Source organism: Sphaeramia orbicularis, chromosome 22, assembly GCF_902148855.1.
Source record: "Sphaeramia orbicularis chromosome 22, fSphaOr1.1, whole genome shotgun sequence".
In the NCBI taxonomy this organism is placed as follows: domain Eukaryota; kingdom Metazoa; phylum Chordata; class Actinopteri; order Kurtiformes; family Apogonidae; genus Sphaeramia; species Sphaeramia orbicularis.
In genome coordinates, this window is record NC_043978.1 from 50,576,458 (window position 1) to 50,597,883 (window position 21,426).

The following is a 21,426-nucleotide window of genomic DNA, read 5'->3' on the forward strand; positions in this document are numbered from 1 at the left end:
TGATGTGAAAATGCCCATAAATGTAAGCAACAATGTTAAAAAGCCAATATGTAGCATAGTTCAGAAAGTTGACCTGATTGAGCAAAATGAATGTGATTTTTGGATTCAGCACACCAAAATTATCCTAAATCAGCTCAAAAAACTTAAACAATAAATTTGTTGTTGACCAGTGTTATTTATAGGTTATTATGCTGTTATTATTTTCCTGGTCCGGCCCACTGCAGATCAAATCAGGCTGAATGTGGAACCTAAAACAACAGGAATTTGAGAGCCTATTTTTGGTCAAACTGTGATATCTGTGTAATTTTACTCTAATACCGCTGCTTCATTTTATGCAGATGTCACAATTTGGCCAAAAACACAACTTAGACAGTTACGCTATGACGCTAACGTCGTACAACATAGATTATATATTAAGAGACGGTGTTTCCGAAATAATTCATGTTACTGTATTTAGTTTTTATGAACCGTAGTTGGCGTTTTCAGACACACTCCCTGTGTTTGATGTCCGAGGTCACATGAGCAGTGGCCGTCACATCCTGGAACAGTGCCTTTTCCTTTCTCCTCTGTAACCCACAGATCCACTACATACACTATTATGGCCATCAGTGCAGCAGGTTCTATTTTAGGCAAATTTAGGGTTTTTAAATCTTCTGTTGCTCATAAATGTTGTATTCCCAACAATTTTGGTTTCCAGAATAAAATAAGAGTTGGAGAGTGTGAGCGGCTTCATCTTCAGAACTTGTTTATTGCAAGAAATATGAAAGAATTTTGTATCATATGATGTGAAAATGCCCATAAATGTAAGCAAAAATGTTAAAAAGCCAATATGTAGCATAGTTCATAAAGTTGACCTGATTGAGCAAAATTAATGTGATTTTTGGATTCAGCACACCAAAATGATCCTAAATCAGCTCAAAAAACTTAATAAATTTGTTGCTGACCAGTGTTATGGATCAATAATGTAAAGCCCTTTGGGTGCCTTAAACACTATAGAAATCCAATCCATTATTATGTTATGCAATTCTCTGAAGAAATTTCACACCTTTTACACTTGGAATATGTTTTTTTTTTTTTTAAGTATCAGATTTGCGTGTGTGTGTGTCTCCCCCCAAATTTGAGATGATCTGGATTACATCTGATGAAAACCGATTTTATTGTGACAAAATGTCGAGTTGTATTTAACACATTTATTAAAGAGTAAAAAAAACCCCAAAAACTGCACAACAAACACACAGACACTGCTCCATAAATTGATTACAGATTTTATTTAAATTTTTTTGAAAAAGAATTTAGGTTCACAGAAAAAAAAACAAAAAAAAAAACAGGCTTTTAGAGCATTTTAGGGCAACTGATGTCAACTGCACTGCAGAAAAGATCCAATTGTCTCTGGTATTTACAGGGGGAGCGCCACGCAGCCTGATGGGAACGACCCAGGATTAAACAATGACTAATGATATGAACACATTCAAACAAATCCATCAGACAACGAAGCCATTTAGATCCATCACTGCACTGGATATGAACATCTTGGATCGATTAACACTGTTTGCAGGTGTAAAAAGGCTTTTTTTTTTTTTTTTTTTTTTTAAAGTGTGAAATGAGCAAAACCCACAGTGGGCGACTGAACCCGACAGACTCTGTGAAATGATTCTTAATCTGTGAAACGATTACAATCAGACCATACAGCGCTTAAGAAGCTGGTGTCTCACAGCAACAATCTGAACCTGGTAACCGTTAAATATGAGATACAGGAACGGGGAAGGGCTGGAATATAAGTATGTAGGCCACAGTTTGGCAACGAACGAGATACATATTCAAGAAAAAACCTGTACAAACATCAGACAAAAACAAAAACACACTTGATTTAAAACTTTAGTACTAAAGCTACAGATTTCAAAATATGTTTATTGTCTTTTTTTTTTTAAAACTTTTTTTACTTCAAAAAACCGTTATTGGAGGGGGTGTGCAGAACTCTTCTGAGATCTCCGAGGGTGGGGCTGTTGTCCACAGCTCTGTGTGCATGTGTGACCGCTCCACCATCACCACCACCACCACCAACACGACACACACATCACACACCAGCACCACCACATACAAGGACTCAGAGATGGCGAACAGAGAGAGGAGGAGGGGGGGAGGGGAGGGGAGGGGAGGGGAGGGGGGGATAGGTGGGAATAAGAGCAAAGATATAGAACATTTAGTATTGATCCTCTCTATGTTGGACCAGACGGATCGAAGAAGTGCAACACCAAAAGACTGGGGGGCTGTACAGAGACTGACAACGCTCTGTGCGACCGAGAGGGAGCGAAAAACCGAACGACTGTACATGTGTGTTAACAAGGAGCCTTAAAAACCGCCGGTACTCGTGGGCCGGCGGCGGGGGTTACTGAGCCGGAGCGCCGTCAGAGCTACCGCTAACAAGAGCTAAACCAACAGGCTGAGAAGGAAGAGCAGGAGCACAACGCAGCTCTGAAACAGGAAGGATCTGGAGGGTCCGGTCCGGTCCGCCTGACGGGGCACGGCGGACCTTCACGTTTCCAGGTGAGAACCAGCCGACGTCGGATCCGTCCGTAGATCCACTTGACAAGCGTACTTCCATCACGTCTTACAGAAAGAAAAAAGTATTTCCACAAAGTTTTTTCTTCTTTGTAACAGTTTGATTGGCAGGTGTCTGGGTCGAGCTCCCCCAAACCCCTCCCCTTCTGTTCAGTCCTGATTTGGATCCTGATGTCTGTATGTTCCTGTCGTCCCAGATCAGAACATGGGCATGCTGAATCCCTGGAACAGAGAAGAAGAGGTGGTCAGAAAACGACTGCAAAACGTTCACGTTTACTGAGAAGTGCACATTAGCAGACGGCGCTGATCCAGGACGAGAGGGAGGGAGTGGTTCCGTCTGGGATGCAGATCTATGGACACGGACGCAGCCTCGTCATTCCAGTAATGACTGAGAACAGCCGAGGAGCTGAACGGGAAGTTTTTATTGCAGGGTTCTCACTAGGATTTGTTCACAGCGTAGGGGCATCGTACATGGTGTGAGTTTTGTAGGGGGGTGCAGGGGCATCCTTCCCCGGAAAATTTTGAAATTTGTAACTCTCTGAAACTGTTTCCTGCATTTTGAGGGGAAAATTTTGAGAAATGAAGCCAAAAAACGATGCAATATTACCCTTGCGTTTGACGTTGCTCCCGCGCTTCGACGCAGACACGATCATAGAAAAATATTCACTTGCACGAAATTAGAGATAATCAGAGCGGGATTCACACTACAGGGTGTCCCATAAGTCTCCATACATAGGAGACATAATACATTCCATACATATATGGTTCCAACATGTATTTCTTTATATTTCTTCTTTATAGTTCAGCAGTGGAGGACACGCATTGAAATGTGTTCCCGACAAAATGGCAGTCATACAGAGCATATTATATAAATAAAAATGGTTTATGTCAAGAAACGTTTATTTTTCCTATGTATGGAGACTTATGGGACACCCTGTACACACACGCACTGGCTAAATTTTAGACCTAATTTTCCACGGGTGATGGGTCTGTTTAAATCAGATAAATTGGGAGAAGTCTCATTGTCAGCCAATGAGCGTAAGGCAAGTGATGTTGGCGGGCGGGCATCAGACAATACCAAGGCACACAAAGGGGTGTGGCTTCTATTGTTCTCATTTCCTGTCTGCAGCGCTTTGAAATAAGGAATATATTTTTTGAAATTATTAATAATAATAATAATAATAATAACAACAATAATAATAATAATAGATTAGATTTATGTAGCGCTTTTCTATGAACGCATACTGAAAGCGCGTACAGAGGATCCATTATTCATTCGCTCTCACATCCTCCCTCTGGTGGTGGTAAACTACGTTTGTAGTCACAGCTGTCCTGGGGCAGACCGACAGAAGCGTGGCTTAAATGAACTTTAAAATCACATTTTATTACCTCTGCCAGGAGGTATTGTGATTACTTTGCTTTGTGTGTTTGTTTGTTTGTTTGTTTGTTAGCAGCTTTACGGGAAAACTATTCCAACCATCTTTCCCAAATCTTCCCCACAGATAGGCCAAGGTCACAGGTGTCAAACATGTGGTCCGGGGGCCAAATCCAGCCCGCTAAAGGGTCCAGTCTGGCCCGTAGGATGAATTTGTGAAATGCAAAAATTACACTGAAGGTATTAATCAATGGTGTAAAAATCATTTTAATTCAGGTTCCACATACAGACTAATAAGATGTCAGTTGGATCAGACCAGTAAAATATTATCATAATAACCTTTAAATAAGGACAACTGCAGATTTTATCTTTGTTTTGTTGTAAAAAAGTAAAATTACATGAAAATGTTTATATTAACAAACTATCCTTTTACAAAAAATGTGAATAACCTGAATATGAACATCCTGAAATGTCTTACATGACGCAAATGCAATTTTACCAATTATTATACCTGTTACTTTATGTTTTGTGTATTTGTAATTGTAATGTAAGTTGTAATGCACATGTGTAAATGATACATTGATAAACCGAGGCAGAATATTGTTAAAATTGCGTTTGTTTTTCTTAAGACATTTCAAGTTCATGTTCTTCAGATTTTTGAGGAAATGTTGTAGATGTAAACCTGATCATAACGTAATTTTACTTTTTTCATTGTTTGTATTTTACTGGTCCGGCCCACTGCAGATCATACTGGGGTGAATCTGGCCCCTGAACTAAAATGAGTGTGACACCCCTGCGTTAAAGGGTGCGCTAAAGTTGTGTTCGCTAGTTAACCCAGAAACGAGCCCCTGGTCCAAATGGGCTTAAAGAAAACCTGATACTTACTGACTCATCCTCAATCATTGCTGCAGAGTCAAAGAAGTCTGGTCTTAATTCTGCTCTTTCACGTCTGTTCCTTGATGGAGGCTGAAGGAAAAGGTCAAAAGGACATTACATAAAAAAAAAAAAAAAACACACACAAAAAGGAACAAACAAGTTGGATCTAATAGGAAAAAGTGAACAGTTCTAATGAAGAAGAGGCGTTCACTCACCAGGTCGATGACCATAGTGTCTTCAAACTCTTCGTTCATGTCCTCCAGTTGACCCCGCGAGGACATCATCACGTCCTCGAAGATGGGCTCCGCGTCATCCTCCATCAGCCCACGCCTGAACAGTGAAGGGGGCAAAAGGGATCCGTTTATGGACAGGTGATGGGGTTACGGAGGGTCACAGTTTGGTGGCTTTCTGTTCTTCTGATTCCACAAACCTCCTGTCTTTATTTCCTCCTCCAGGAGGTTTTGTGATCACTTTGTTTTGTTTTGTGTGCGTGTGTGTTTGTTTGTTTGTTAGCAAGATAACTCAAAAAGTTATGGATGGATTTTCATGAAATTTTCAGGAAATGTTGATACTGGCACAAGGAAGAAATGATATTTGTGGGGGGGTCACAATTCGTTTTCTCTTACATTCAAATGCTAACTATTAACTTGAAAATGACACCAGATAGCCACATTATGGACATTATAGGAACTCGTATATAAGCTTTCATATGGCACCATTTTTGTTGACCTCAGATGACCTAGGAGAAGTTCTTTCCACTTGCCAAATTTGGTGAAATTAGGACATGTGACTTCCGTTTACAATGGCAACCAACATCAAGGAAGGAAGAAATGATTAAATTTTGGTGGTGATTTGGGGTGGGGGGGGGCAGATCTGTCTTGGCGGAGGTTTTTGCTTTTGTTTGTTTGTGGGTTTGTTTGTTTTTTAGCAACTTTACAGGAAAACTCTTCCACCCATCTTTCCCAAATCTTCCCCACAGATAGGCCTAGGCCCTGGGACCAACCCATTCAATTTTGAGCCAAGTAGGCCAAAGTTCAAGGTCACAGCAAGGTCACAACATCTACACTTTTTCTATCTGTCATCATTAAGCAATTTTCCAAAATTCATCAAAAATTCAAAACGACTCCGATTCTCCTCCAATTTGATCCACTCGTAGCTTAGAACAGTATCTTGTATCTGGCACAAAATCGTCCACATCCACTGTGGAATGTGGACTCTGTGGACATTTACATTTAACATTAAAAATCCTGTTTACGACACATTTTTCATTAGAACTCAACACATATTGATTGGAATTGAATATAATTGGACATACACATGACTGGTACCAAGCGGCAACTTTTTCTGCTGTATGGAACAACCTGGAAACTGTTGAATTTAAAAAGAAATAGTCGATCCACACATGCACAGCGTTCGGGGTGCTTGGCGGAGGTTTGCGTTCTCTGAACACTTGTTCCAAATGCTTCTAATTCAAGCATTTTCCTGCACAAGCCACAGCAACATGAACTCACCCATATGAGATGAAAAGTAATGTTAACATTTTCTAGATGGAACTATTTTTCTTCTATGGTCTGTACTTATTGGTTTTGTTTTGTAGTTTTCTTACAGTGTGAATCAATACACATTTTTCCAAAAACACATGTAAAACTGTGACTAAATGTAATATTTAAGGAGTGACAGAAACCCTGGATGAGCGTTTCATTCATAAAACCCCACACAGTCCACTTACACAGTCTGCCGCACGCCCTGATTGCTGCGTGACTTGATGTAGTTCATCCCCGTCCGATCCTTCCTGTTCACCTCCTCCATCTTCTGCTGACCGAGCCACGACATCTGCATCTGAGGACTGAGGAGCACACACATCAGCACTGGACGCTCGCTCTTACAAAACACAGAATGCAGAGGAGGACAGAGACGCAGGATACCCACAAACCAACATTTCTAAACTGTCTGTGACTTCGGAAGGTCTGAGGATAGAATTTCAATGAATTAATTATTGTATGAAAATTCAACAGGTTTTTCAACCTCGTACTGTTTATTAATCGGCTAAAATTTACTTAGGGGGTCAAATGAAAGGGAGTTTCCCTGAAAGGGAGTTTTGAACAAACAACCAAAATCTAATCATATTTCTGTCAGTTCACGTTCTGCTTTAAAATAACAAAAAAAAAAAAAATTCCACATGAAGTGCAACATTAACAAGAGAGCAAACTGGTATTCTGTTTAACAAACTGAAGAGCAACTTTGACAAATAAATTAACCTAATTATTTATTTTAGGACAGATAAATTGTTTAGGCCACTTTGTGTACGTGTTTGTGTGTGCAGGGTGCGATTTGTCAAAAACACAGAGGGGGGATTTCTTTTATTTTTTTTTTTTGTTGGAGGCGGGGGGGTTATACGTGGGGGTTCGGTCCATAACTAACGCAATAACTAACGCTGGCGTGAGACGAAAGTGAAACTTTACATCCTTTCAACTCCTTTACAACTTCCAACTCCCGGGTTCTATTTCTCTATTATACAGTGTGTGTGTGTGTGTGTGTGTGTGTGTGTGTGTGTGTGTGTGTGTGTGTGAGAGAGAGAGAGCTAGTGTCAGTGTTTTAGAACTACCGTAGTTCCTAGGGGCCAAACAACGTCCATCTTATCAGCGTCTCTTTCCTCGTTGTCTTTCACCTGAACCCGTACTGATCCCAAACAGGACTGGACTGATGGTGGAGGGTCTTCAGTCTCTTCCCTTCAGGTTGACATCATATTTGTTGTTTGTTTTTTTTTAACTTTATGGAAGCAGCTATTTTATATTTCGAGTCATTGTACGCTAGTTCCACATGTCCGTGTGGAACTTGCGCGGATTTAAAGTTCCGCATCGAACGACGCCTTTCGTTCCTTTTTCTTTTTCTCAACATTCTGTGCCGTTTCGGTACAGCTGTGTATCGAACCGAACAGGTGTGTACGGAAACGGTTTGGTTCGGTACGTGTACCGTTACAGGCCTAATTTTTACTGTCCATTTTTTGCATGCTTATTTGATTTGCTTATACTGCCCTTTTTTTTCCCCTCTCTCTTTTTCCTCCTTTTAGTGATCACTGTTGGTGCCTTTTTGTTTTTTCTTCTTTAAAACAAAAAAAAAGAGAACGGTGTACTTGGTGTGATTGATGTCATGTATAATATCTTGTATGACTTCTGAATAAACATTTGAATTTAAAAAAAAAAACATAAGAAGTTTGCATCCCTAAACATGCAAAACTTTTCCAGGTTTTTGGTGCTCATGGGAAGCCTGGTCATACTCACTTGTGTACAAAGTCGTTTTCTGATCCGGGCTCTGAGTCGGGGTCTGGCATGTGTTCTGCTGGTCTGTTCTCTCTGAGGACTGTGGAGGTGAGCTGAGGGGTCTGCAGCGCCCCCGGTGTTGGCAGCGTGTCGTTACGCATCATCCACGACCCCTCCACACTGCTCTCTTCTGGAAGTAAGCGTGGAGAGGAGGTCAGAAATCAGCCAAAAAGACCAACACAGAACAACATCCATCTGTTGTGTTTGTGTTTGCGCTCACCTTCGATGCGTTTCTTGTGTAGCGGCGGTCGTCCCTTCTTGCTACGCACCGAGCCAGTTTTGCTGCTGGATCCTGACGTGACGGACATGTGGTCCTCGTCTCCGCCCGTCAGCAGACTGTTCCTGTAGGAGATCAGCGGCAGCCACACGTCCTCGCGGCGCTCCGACATGGACTCCGACATGAACTTCTCCAGGTACGAGTGGCTGCAGAGAAATCATTTTAGCATCACATTACATTTGTTGAAGGATAATGTGTGTGTTTTTAATGAACGAAAACCATGAAAGGCAGCACTTACACCGTCTTTTTGTCTTGGCGGATTAGTTTGGAGGAGAATTCACTCAGGACCTCCAGGAACGCCAGGTTAATAGGAGGAAACTCTGGTCCTCGAGGATTCTGGTACTTAAAAGCAAACTCTATTCCATCCCTGAAACAAGAGGAAAACATGTCAACGTCCTTCTATGTCCACCTTAACGATCTTAGACCCAGCAGACATACTGTCTCCAACATATTAGAACTAGATTAGAATATGGTATGGGCAAATTCCATGTCAACTCATGGAGCTTTTTCCAGATCATGTCGTGGATTTTTTTTTTTTAAGAGGCTTACGCTGTGGGGGGCCGACAGCAAGGGTATATCCCCAAAATTCCCCCAGTCCTCTGCTATATAATGAAGCAAATGAACCCTTTCATGCATTAATTATGAGAACCTTAGTTGAGTTTTCGTTTTTTATTTGTTTTTTTTTTGTGTTTTTATTCCTTCTTAGGCATGAAAAAAACAATACAATTGAGTTGTTTTTTCATGGATTTAAAAAAATGTCCACTCACCTACACAATGCATTATATTCTTGAAGCAAAGAAACATGTATTTAACACGCCATATCAGAAAATTATATGAAAACAATGAAATAAAAACATGTTTAATGCTGCTAATCTAATATTTTCCCACATTTTAACATGTTCTAATACTAGCTATTACTCACTTCATGGAGATAATGTGCAAAAAAAACAAAAACTTTTTGTCTAAAAAAACCCCAAATCTGTTTCTTGCAGTCTAACAATTAACCGTTGTTTAAACTCAAACATGTTAGTGCAGATCAGGTTTATCTAGAACAGTAAAGTTACAGTAATGGTCTGAATGTCAGTGTTTGGGATGATGCCTAAGTGTCCACTGTGTTGGCTGCTATGGAACTGGAATAACAAAATATAAAAATATAATATACATATAAAATAGAATATACAAGAGAACAGCTGTAGAATAGTTGTCCACTATAGTAACCATGATGCACAAAAGGGTTAAACAACACAATGTACAAAAGATACCGGCTTCATTTTGGTTGATCGATATGAACCAAATTTGTGCTCGATTGGCCTACTATATCTATTAATGTAAAAAAACAACAGATTTTTCAACAGAAGCGCCCCCATTTTGAGAAGTGATAATATTCATGGAACACCCCAAATCAATAGGGTACTTCCCCTAGGGGTCACCTATGTTGGTGTTGGTTATCACGTTCACACGAAGGATATCTGGCCTGAATAATGTCAGAAAAGATAATAGATATTTGTTGGACAATCAATATGAACCAAGTTTGAGCTTGATTGGCAGACTGTTTCTTTAATAATGTCCAAAAAAAAAAAGATTTTTCAACAGATTTTTCAAAATCTGAAAGAAACTAGGAGTCTCTGTGACGCAACCCCTAAGATTTATTTTTTTATTCTGAATCTACTTGATTTAGATAAGATAAGAAAAATTTCCCAATGGCGAAATTGTAGTATTTACAGCAGCAAAAAAATACAAAAACCCAAGTGCATAAAGACGGGCAGAATCGTTGAAGTGAATGGTTAAAGACTGAAAGACTTTTTTTTGTCCATTCACTAGATGTACTGAACAAACAGAGAACTGACATACCGTTTCTCTTTCACCTTGTTAAATATTAGACCTGTAACGGTACACAAAATTTTCGGTTCGGTACGTTTTCGGTTTTGAAAACCACGGTTTGTTTTTTTTCGGTTCGGTAGGGGAAGAAAGAAAACCCTTCAAAATGTCTTTAATGCATTTATGAATTTTTGAACATTTTTCCAAAATTTGTGGAGACAATAGAATATAGAAAAACAGGAATAATATAATTCTGCTGCTATAAATCAAATGGAAAATAAAATAAATATTACCAAATGTATTTTAAACATTAGTATTGCACTTTTCCCTGAAAGGTAGTTTTGAACAAACAACAAAAATCTAATCACAGTTCTGTCAGTTCACATTCTGCATAAAAATAAAAAAATTCCACATGAAGTGCAACATTAACAAGAGGACAAACTCATATTCTCTTTTAACAAACTGAAGAGCTACATTGACAACAAAATTAACCAAATTATTTATTTTAGGATAGTGAACAAACGGTTTAGGACACTTTGTGTATTTGTGTCTGTGTGTGCAGGATGTGCTTCGTCAGAAACACGGGGTGGGGTGGGGGGGGGGTTATCGGCGCCGAGGGGGGATGCGGTCCATAACTAACGTAACTAACGCTGGCGTGAAACGAAAGTGAAACTTTACATACTTTACATGTTATACAGCGTGTGTGTAAGACAGAGAGACAGACAGACAGACAGACAGAGCTAGTGTGTTTTAGAACTACCGTAGTTCCTAGAGGCCAAACAGCGTTGGTCTTATCTTCTCTTTCCTCGTTGTTGTCTTTCACCGGGACCTGAACTGATCCCAAACTGGACTGTACTGATGGTGGAGGGTCTTCAGTCTCTTCCTTTCAGGTTCACATCATATTTGTTGTTTTTTTTAACCTTATATCAGCTGCTACTTCATATTTTGGGTCGTTGTGCGCTAGTTCCACATGTCCGTGTGGAACTTGCGCGGATTTAAAGTTCTGCATCGAACAACGTCTTTCATTCCTTTTTCTTTTTCTCAACATACTGTGCTGTTTCGGTACACCTGTGTACCGAACCGAACAGGTGCGTACCAAAACGGTTCGGTACGTGTACCGTTACAGGCCTATTAAATACCATACAACTGTTTAAAAAAAGAGGGAAAAACAGAGTAAGAATAAATAAGTGGCATAAAGAATAAACTTACTTGTGCAGCGTGGCCACGGCCTCTCTGGTCTTGATCTGATCGAGGCCGAAGGTGAGGGCGAAGCGTCGTGCCAGCTCTTTGATGCCGCTGACGTGGGACGACGTTCGGTCCAGGTTAGGACCCTGATCCTGCAGCAGCTCATTGAACAACTACAACGTGTACAGATCACATGTTTTTTATCGACTGTGACTCCAGGAGAACTCTTAACTCATAAAACTAATAATATTATAAAGCAGGTGGTTGTGTATGTCCGTCTGTATGAAGGGTCTTTGTTGGGGTCTCACCTGTTGCAGACTGAGGATGAGTGTCTTGGCACACAGAATCTTGTCCGTCTGTCTGGTTTTACTCAGAGTCTCCTTGATGATGTCACCGTAGTCATTGTAATACTAAAGCAGAAGCACAACAGTCAAAATAATGTCAGGAAAACAATCTACTGACCAGTTCCCTGACGATATTCCCCTAAAGCACAGGTGTCAAACATGCGGCCCGGGGGCCAAATCTGGCCCGCCAAACGATCCAATCTGGCCCGCGGGATGAAAGTGCAAAAATGAACCTGAACAGTCCAGGTTGTCCAAATCAGTTAGGTTCAGGTTCCACATACAGACCAATGTGATCTACGGTAAAAATAACAACACAATAACCCATAAATAATGACGACAAATTTTCTTTGTGAAAAATTATGTGGAAAAAATTTAAGTGAAAAAAATAAGATTATACTGTGAAAATATTAATATTTACAAAACTATTCTTTCACAATAAAATGCAAATAAATACATAAATTAAAACAAATATGAACAACCCGAAATGTGCAATTTTAACAATATTCTGCGTGTTACTAAATGTTTTGTGCATTTATGGATCCACTGTGATCTGGAGTTGTGTTAATAATAAGAGATGGAATATTGTAGAAATTGTTCAAATTTTAGTTCCAAACTCCAAAATTTAACAATATTCTGCCTGTTACCAAATGTTGATGTAACACTGTGTGTAAATGTACATGTATAAATAATAAGTCCAGGCAGAATATTGTTAAAATTGCACTAATTTTTCAAATGAAGTTTCTGTTTTTTTCAGGTTATTCACATCTTTTTTGTAAAATGTAAATATTTTCATAATTTAATTCAGTTTTTTTTTGTACTAAAACAAAATGAAAACCTTGGATTTGTCATTATTTAAAGGTTATTAAGTCATTATTTTACTGGTCTGGCCCACTTGAGATCAAATTGGGCTAAATATGGCCCCAGAACCAAAATGAGTTTGACAGCCCTGCCCTAAAGTGTCTTTATCACTTTAGCTTCACTTTACTGGAAGATCAACCACCACAACATACCAACAGTGTTTATCAACTTTACCAAACAAATACATAATCAACAGGAAGTCAAAGGGTAACGTAAGGTTTGTTGGTTTCAGTTCTAATGTCCACACATATGCATTTCTCAGTCGCTGCATTTAGATCCAATCTGATATATATGTCACAGTAGAGATTGAAATCCAGTAGGATTCCTAATCCTACTAGGACAGATAGTAATTGTAGTTTGTCCTAGGACAAACTAAAAACTATCTGTCCTAGCAGGATTTGTAATCCTACTAGGACAGATTGAAATTTTAGTTTGCCCTAGGACAAACTGAAATCCTACAAGACATTAGGATCTGAAGATTGGAATTCCAATCTGTCCTAGGAGAATTTGCAATCCTACTAGGACAGATTGTAATTCTATTTGGAAGTGGGATCTGAAGATTGGAAAAATACGGCAAAAAATATAAGAATTCTGTCAGGACAATCTCGAATTCTATTAGGAGAATGTCAGATTATATCAAAATGTATGGAAAATAGACTGAATCATTTCACAGCCAAAATTCCAGTCAATTTCAGCATAGGTAAGCATACAATTTCGCCATCACTATTCCAGCTGAATTATTTTCATATCTTTCGTATCTATATCAGTGTAAGGAAAAACCTTTGTCGTATTACTTGTTTGAAATTTTGAAGTTAGCTGTAGACTAACGTTAGTGTCACTATTGAGTAGTATGTAGCACATTTAAGTATTAGAAAAATAACTGACAAAACCTCTATAGTATTACTTGTTTGAAATTTTGAAGTTAGTACTATAGACTAAGGTTATTGTCACTTAACTAGTGAGTAGTATGCAGCACATTTAAGTCTTAGAAAAAGTCTTTGAAGCTTAGCTATAGAATATTAGATTCAAAGTCTGTGTAAATTCTGAATAAAATCATGGTTTGTAAGAATATTGTTGTTTGTTTTACTTTTAACCCTACCATCTAGACCAGGGGGCAGCAAAACGCCAATGCCAACTGTAACATCGTACATTTTCTGAATGGCTTGGCAACAATTAGATAATAATAAAATTGTATGTTGCCATGGCAACGGGTTGTTTACAGGTACGTTTTTCAAATTCTACCGATTTCTGAATACAAATGTGTCTCATTTACATACCAATGACAGTTACACACGGCCATTGAATAAGGTTGGACCAGATAGGACAGCTGGCATCCTGGTTACAATGTGTATTGACCTAAGGGCCATATACTGTATCTAAGATATGAAAATAATTCAGCTGGAATGGTGATGGCGAAATCGTAGGACAGACTGAAATTCCAAAATTCCAATCTTCAGATCCCACTTCCAAATAGAATTACAATCTGTCCTAGTAGGATTGTAAATTCTCCTAGGACAGATAGGAATTCCAATCTTCAGATCCTAATTTCTTGTTAACATGTCTTTAACCCTTTTGTTCAGACAATATGAGATTTACTGCATTTATATACTGCACATATCCTATACAGCCCCTATATATCCTTATATGTTGTATATATTTCTTTCCTCTGTAGTATGGTTAGCTTTTCGTGTATTTTAGTATTTCTTTGTGATTTCTTCTATATCAGGGGTGTCAAACTCATTTTAGTTCAGTTCCACATTCAGCCCAATATGGTTTCAAGTGGGCCGGATCGGTAAAATAATAACAGTGAAAAAACTAAAATTAAATCATGATAATGCTTACTGTACATCTACAAAAATCTAAATAACACGAACAACTGGAAACATCTTAAGTAAAACAAGAGGAATTTTAACAATATTATGCCTCAGATTATTAGTTTATCCTTTACACATGTGCATTACAACTTACATTACAATTACAAATGCACAAAACATTTAATAACAGGCAGAATATTGGTAAAATCGCATTTACTTATCTTAAGACATTTTGGGTTATTCGCAATTTTTGTTAAAAAAAAAAGAAAAAGTTTTTTAATATAAACATTTTCATGTGATTTTACTTTTTTATGCTAAAACAAAGACACATTTTGCTGTTTCCATTATTTTTATGTTTAATATGATAGTATTTTAATGGTCTGACCCACTTGAGATTTAACTGGTCTGTATGTGGAATATGAATTTAAATCATGTTGACATCCTTGATTGTTACTTTCTTCAGTGTAATTTTTGCATTTCACAAATTCATCCTACGGGCCAGATTGGACCCTTTGGCGGGCTGGATTTGGCCCCCGGGCCGCATGTTTGACACCAGAGTTCTATATTGTCAATACTTTTCAGCATAATTTTGTGTGATATTATACAGTCTCCTTGCACAGAAACAAAGCTGATTTTCATTGTTCCTGCAACAGTGACAATAAATATTGTATTGTATTGTATTCTATTCTATTCAACACGTCAAGTCTTTCTAATTGTTTGTGCTACTTCTTGTAATGGAGTCAGAGGTCACACTAAATCGTGACTTTAACCTATAAAACCATTTAGTTCAGCTTTTTGTGTATCTTTTAAGTTTGTGAACACATTTCCTGTCTTTTCTTGTTGTATATGAAGAAAAGAGAATGAGAAACACATATGTATAATCATGTCAACCCTGCAAAAACAAAAAACTTAGAGGTGGTCTAAGACTTTTGCACAGTACTGTACACTGATAAGACTGATGCCACTACCTTCATGTAGTGCTTGAAGATGTCAGCAGCAGCGGGCATGTCCACGATGTCATAGATGATGAGTTTGCAGAAAGCTGCGAGCAGGTTTCTCCTCTTATGGAGAGCTTCGATTTTATTGGCTTCATCCTCCTCATCTCCCTCTGCACGCAGACAATGAAATGGAACCTGTCACTATCTCTGTCTACAACTTAATAGTTCTTCAGTTCAGTTGTGTTTTCTTTGTGGCCTCTCTCACCCATGCTCTGGCTCTCATCGTCCTGGTCGATGAAGACGTGGTCTAGGACGAAGTTGAGCAGCTCGTTCTGCAGAGTGCTGTCTGGGTTGAAGACCAGTGGCTGGAGGCCCTCTCTGCCGCCAGAGACCAGCTGATGACTGAAGATCATCAGCAGGTCACAGAGGAGCATGAACGCCTGGTTCAAGAGAGTTAATGTTAGCCAGAACTACACAGCAGATCTGGAATTTACAACCTTAAATTACAGAAAGTTAGAACAGCATGAATATTTCTCTTAAAAGAAAAGACCAAGGGGTTTAGAAAATGAATGAATGAACAAGGCTTACACTGTCAGGTAACAACAGCAAGAGTATGTCACCAAAACCTCCCCCAATCCTCTGCTATATATAAATCTATCCACGATCATTGTTAGACAATTGATATGAACTCAATTTGAGCTACATCAACCTGATAGTGGCAGAATAATGGTCAGAGAACCAATTTTTGGCATAAAACTCCACCTAGTGAATGAAAATGACCTCATATAAACTCTGGATGGAAGCCAGAAACGGACATTTGTAAGACAATCAATATGAACCAAATTTGATCTCAATCGGCCTATTACCGCTTGATTTATGTCCAAAAAAAAAAAAAAAGATTTTCAACTAAAGCACCCCCAGTTGATGGGGTTCTTCCACTAGGGGTCCCTTATGTTGGTTATCTAGGGAGAAGAAGTCCAAAGATTTTTGGGGATCAGGGCTTTAGATTACCTTAATTTGGGCACATCAGATGCTGGAATCGGCGGAGGGGGTGGGTGCGGGATTAGATTTTTCAGCAGTAATTCCTGTTTTCTCAGACTATTTCAGATATATTCAAGAGTATGAAGGCATGGATTCCACAAGTCTAATTTCCAGAAGTATTGATCAGCATATGGCCAGCTGATTTTAATTCCAAAATCACAGGACTGCATGCAGGCAGATAATTCATATGTCATATGTTTCACTGCGTTTGTTATGTGAGCGGCCTGAACTTATAGGTCGCCCACGAGGCATGGTTGTTGAGAGAAAACCTTTGGCGTACAACGTACGAGTCAATCTCCAAGCTCTCATCACCTCTCATTGGCCGAAACGGGTGATTTAGACCAATCAAACGGCGCAAATATGTCATACCTGCTGCCAGACAATAGTCTGGTCTTGTCTGTCTTTTATGTTTTGTGTGTCACTTCCTGTTTTATTTTGTTAAGTTTTCCCTCATGTGTCTTGTCTGTCGTCTTTACTTCCTGTTCCCCGCTCATCCTGACCTCTGTCCTGATTACCTGTCTCCGCCCTAATTTGCTTCACCTGTGTCTAGTTGTCTTCCCTCCCTTTTGTGTATTTAAACCCTGTCTTTTCCCCTTGTCAGTCGCCAGTTTGTAACTCCAGTAGTTCAGACCAGCGTACTTGACCTCGTTTGTTTGCCTGTTTTTTGACCTGTTTTGGATTCCCCGGTTTCTCGTCTTCTGCCTGATCCCTGTCGGTTTTTGTCTGCCTCATCTGATCTGGTTTTGACCTTCTCGCCCTGACTACCGGTACGTGAGTTTGCCTAGTCCTTATGTCCTGTTGCTCGATTGTTAGCCTGCCTGTGTATGACCTGTTTCCGTCCCTGACCTCCCTTTGCTTTTCCCCAGTCGGGGAAAAGACTCCTAACACCGCTCGGGGAGACGGGCTGCTGCCCTCGATCCGGAGGACGAATCTGAGGAGAAAATCCCCAACCATTATCCTCAAGATTCTGTCACTCATTATATTTTTTCACCTGTGTGTGAACAATAAACCTTTTGGAACTAACTTTTGTTGTCGGAGTTCTGCATTTGGATTCTGTGTTTGTGCTAACGTTATCACAAAATATGACTTCTGCGGGAAGCATGAATACTTGTGCTTTCCTGTTCGGTACATATGTGTTGTTGTCAATGTTTTCTCTGTCGTTATGAACAAGCCTTGTATATTATAACCGATGTGTTTTACGGGAGGAAAAAAGCAGGGGCGAGTGAGTCAATACTTTCGTTTACACTCTGCTCTGGCCTTTTTTAATTTGGGGACACTAATTTGGGGACATTTAATTTGGGCACACCGTTAGTCGGCCCAGCCAAGGTGTAATCTAAAGGCCTGGGGATATAATGAATGATTTGTTGATGTGCTTTGTCTTGGATTTTATTACAGACTGTCGAAAATATTTAAGATTTTGTTTAGTTAACTTATTTCTAGAGCTGCATCAATTATTTTTATGATCGATCAACTATTTTCGATTCAATTTGACTAAACGGTTATTTGAATAGGCACTAAAAAATAGTAAAAATGTGAAAGACGTCTCAAAATGACGAAGAACATGTCCTGTATTCCAGAACTAGGTGAAACAACAACCACAAAAAGTATCAAAGAGAAAAGATATATAAAAATATAGCTATACAGAAATAACAATGACAACATAAAACGTATAAGAATACCTCTATATATAGGGCTGTGTATTGGCAAGAATCTGGTGATACGATTCTAATCATAATACTAGGATCACGATACAATATACCACGATATATCCTGAAACTGCTAAAAAGGCAAATTTTTTTTGGTTTTGTTTCTTTTTTTAAAAGATTATATCCTGGAAGAATTGAATTACACCAGAAATCTGCACAAATACTAAACACATTTTTATTTGATCAGAACAGGATCTAATATTATGTCATAAAATGTTCCTGTTAAAACTTAAATCATATTTTACAGACATTACAGTTCAAGATCCTGTTCAAATGTTCATATTCTATTAGTTCAGAACAAACATAACATTATTTTTGTGCAATCCCAACAAAGGAACTAACATTATTTAATAAAAGAGTGTTAAATAATTATAAATAAAATATAAACAAAAAAGAAAAACAAAAATCAAAAATGAACCTCCACAATATCTGCATTTGAATAAATACCTAAAAATATTGATACAGTACTTTTTAATATCGATACAGTACTGTGAAATGAAATATCCCGATATATTGCAGAACCGATATTTTCTAACACCCTTATCTATATATAAACAACAAACTAGTCAAATGACATCTACAAAAAGCACGTGCACTGCAGTCTTCAACGCATTTGTATCCAACTTAAGATGGAACTAATGTACAACTTTGTGTTGATCCTGGTGTTGTGCATCACAATCCAAACTAAACTTGCAGGTGTGAAACCTCCCTCGGAAAACAGTGCAGATTAAACAACCATGTACCAAAACGCCCAAGTCAGTTATCTTCAAGATACTGGATCAATACACCACCTAAGGACCAATCAATTCTCCTTGGAAATCCCACCGACCACTGGTGCACAGAACACACATGCACAGACAATGAGAGGGTGAATGATGTGATAGTGACGCTAATACTAAACTGCATTCACATAGTGGACAGTTTCTCATCTGTTTCCTTCCTGCCTTTTACTGCTACAGCTGTGATGCTCTTAGCCTGTATTATATTCTTTGGCTAAAATTTACTTAGGGGGTCAAATGAGTGGCCATTTTTGTCAAAAAAAAAAAAAAGCTGTAAGAAATGCATAGAACTGTGTTGAAATAATGCTAATCCATTTGTGCACAGACTACTGATATTATTTGACAGTGGAAGCTCTATTTTCACAAATATTGGATTTGGAATAGCACGTGTATGTGAAAACTTTTGCTGGTGGACGGACGTGACATTACCCATGATGCTCTGGTCAGTACCAGTACTTTATTAGGAATAAACTTATAGACTTACTATTGCTAATTCTGCTCTTATTCATAAATGTTAGTATTGTGGATCTAAAACAATAACAGCTGACACAAAAACACAAAATGTGTCAGTGGACGGATGTGACATGGTTGTTGTGGATCCCATCATACTGATGCTCTGCAGCCATGTCAGCGTTTACACTAATGATCCCTGTGCAAAAACTAGGATCAGGATTATTTATTGTATAGTTTATCATCATACTAAAGAGTAAATAACAATATAGAATTGTTATTTCTTTATAAAAATGCTTATTATTAGAAAACTGTTGATTAAAAAAGTGACGTGTTCCATTCTTCATGTATGTATTGGCGTAACATAAGCAGGATGGATCAGCACCATACTCCTTATTGAACCTGTAAAAATAAAACGTGATATGTAGTATAGAATCTTGTAAGAAAAATTGGGGAATCTAAAAGAATAGAATTTGTTTTTCAGGTAAATTCAATTAAAATATAACTTGGCCATTTGTGACATGAAAATATAGCATTAACTGTGATGAAATTGGACATTTTTGAGCTGAAAACATAGTTCATATGAGCATCAACATGTTGAACAGAACTGAAATCCTGTACATTTGCAGAACTTGCATTTACCAACACACAGTTCCTTTGGGGATTCACTTAGATTGATTTCTTATGCACAAAGACATAAATAAGACCTCTAAGCACATTTTAGCCATCCTAAATTCCTCATGTCTGACTGCATGTCTGGTGAGAAACATGCAGTTAATTAGACCTGTCCAAATTTGTTTGTCATCTGTCTCATAACCAGTCAGAAACCCAGGACTGAGTGAGATGAAAACACCTTCATGATACGGTCCCCAGGTGAGATCAGGTGTGTGTGTGTGTGTGTGTTACCTGTTCTTTGACCGGTGTGTTGACGTTGGACAGGCACTGCTGGCACACAGCCAGGAAAGACTTGACTACTCTCCTGAGAGCCACCAGGTCGTCCTGTGTGCACACAACACCAGACCCGCATCGTTACCCATGCACTGCAAATAATGAGCACTTTAAAGGGAATCAATATTAAACAGCATATTCTGTCAGGCGTAACGGCATGCTCTGAATAACTGCAGCAATTAAGTGATCAAACTTTAATGATTTAATCTGTTATGGCTTTTTTATTGAGACAGAAGGATCGATACAGGTCTGTCACTGCAGGACGACTGCAGCTGAAAGAGCACAGCTGATAAATGACTATTTCTTTTTTCTATTCTTGTCACCTGATCAGCCCAGAGGATTGTGTATCCAAACATACAGATTAAAATCACGTGCCTGAAAGTCTAAAATGTGCATTATGCAGAGTAAATGACCAGAAAGTACATTCATTAAAGGTTATAAATGCTAGTTTTATGAAGCACTAAAAAATATCACAGACTGATATGAATAATAATCCTTTTTAATACTAGGGAGTCAGTAGACAGACACAAACTCTCTGCATTTAGAGTGGTGACATTTACATTTACATCTAATACCAACTGCTATTGTGATACTGAATAACCCTATGTCTAACTACGCCAATAATAATATTTGTTACTTGTTTATGATCAAATACTGGTGATGTATTTGACCATAAATGTTATGTAAACAAACCAACAAACACAGACGTATAAACTGATTTTACAAATTGTCACCAGAAGTGTCTGAGGGGTTAATTGGGATTAATAATTAGCTGGAAATACTGACTTTGTGGGAAAATAATATATAACAGTAATAATGATTATATAATCATAAATTCAAATCCTCACTCCCTTCTACTTTTTAAGATTTGATGTTCAGTTCTAGTTAGATTAAATGTAATGTTCAGTTATTCAGATTCATTTATTGAGATATTTATTACTTTAACTCACCTAATCAGTTATTGTGTTATGGGCTGGACAGATCTGATTTGTCCTGCAAATTTTAGCATATTACATCTGCCTTTAAAAATCCACTATCAGTTTCCAGGACTGACGTAAAGATGCATAGCCGAAACAAAAGCTACTATTTTGGTTAGAAGTAGAACCACACCTACACGGAAACATGATAAATAAATCAA

General features: G+C 38.4%; 1 protein-coding gene across 4 annotated transcripts in view; it reads right to left on the bottom strand.

The window, feature by feature from the left end:
- Window positions 1–1,249: 1,249 nt before the first annotated feature.
- stag1a (STAG1 cohesin complex component a) overlaps window positions 1,250–21,426 on the bottom strand; it is a 159,294-nt gene continuing 139,117 nt past the window's right edge. For 2 of the 4 annotated variants that reach the window (XM_030126650.1, XM_030126649.1), the window contains exons 21-32: window positions 20,247–20,339; window positions 15,630–15,804; window positions 15,395–15,534; window positions 11,719–11,820; window positions 11,435–11,583; window positions 8,646–8,774; window positions 8,351–8,553; window positions 8,092–8,260; window positions 6,540–6,656; window positions 5,026–5,140; window positions 4,820–4,900; window positions 2,758–2,781 (exon numbers count right to left, since the gene is read on the bottom strand). In XM_030126650.1, the coding sequence (XP_029982510.1) occupies window positions 2,758–2,781; window positions 4,820–4,900; window positions 5,026–5,140; window positions 6,540–6,656; window positions 8,092–8,260; window positions 8,351–8,553; window positions 8,646–8,774; window positions 11,435–11,583; window positions 11,719–11,820; window positions 15,395–15,534; window positions 15,630–15,804; window positions 20,247–20,339 (1,497 nt within the window). Of the gene's footprint in view, window positions 2,782–4,819; window positions 4,901–5,025; window positions 5,141–6,539; window positions 6,657–8,091; window positions 8,261–8,350; window positions 8,554–8,645; window positions 8,775–11,434; window positions 11,584–11,718; window positions 11,821–15,394; window positions 15,535–15,629; window positions 15,805–20,246; window positions 20,340–21,426 lie in introns of all 4 variants that reach the window. The other 2 variants (XM_030126651.1, XM_030126648.1) reach the window with 2 other exon arrangements.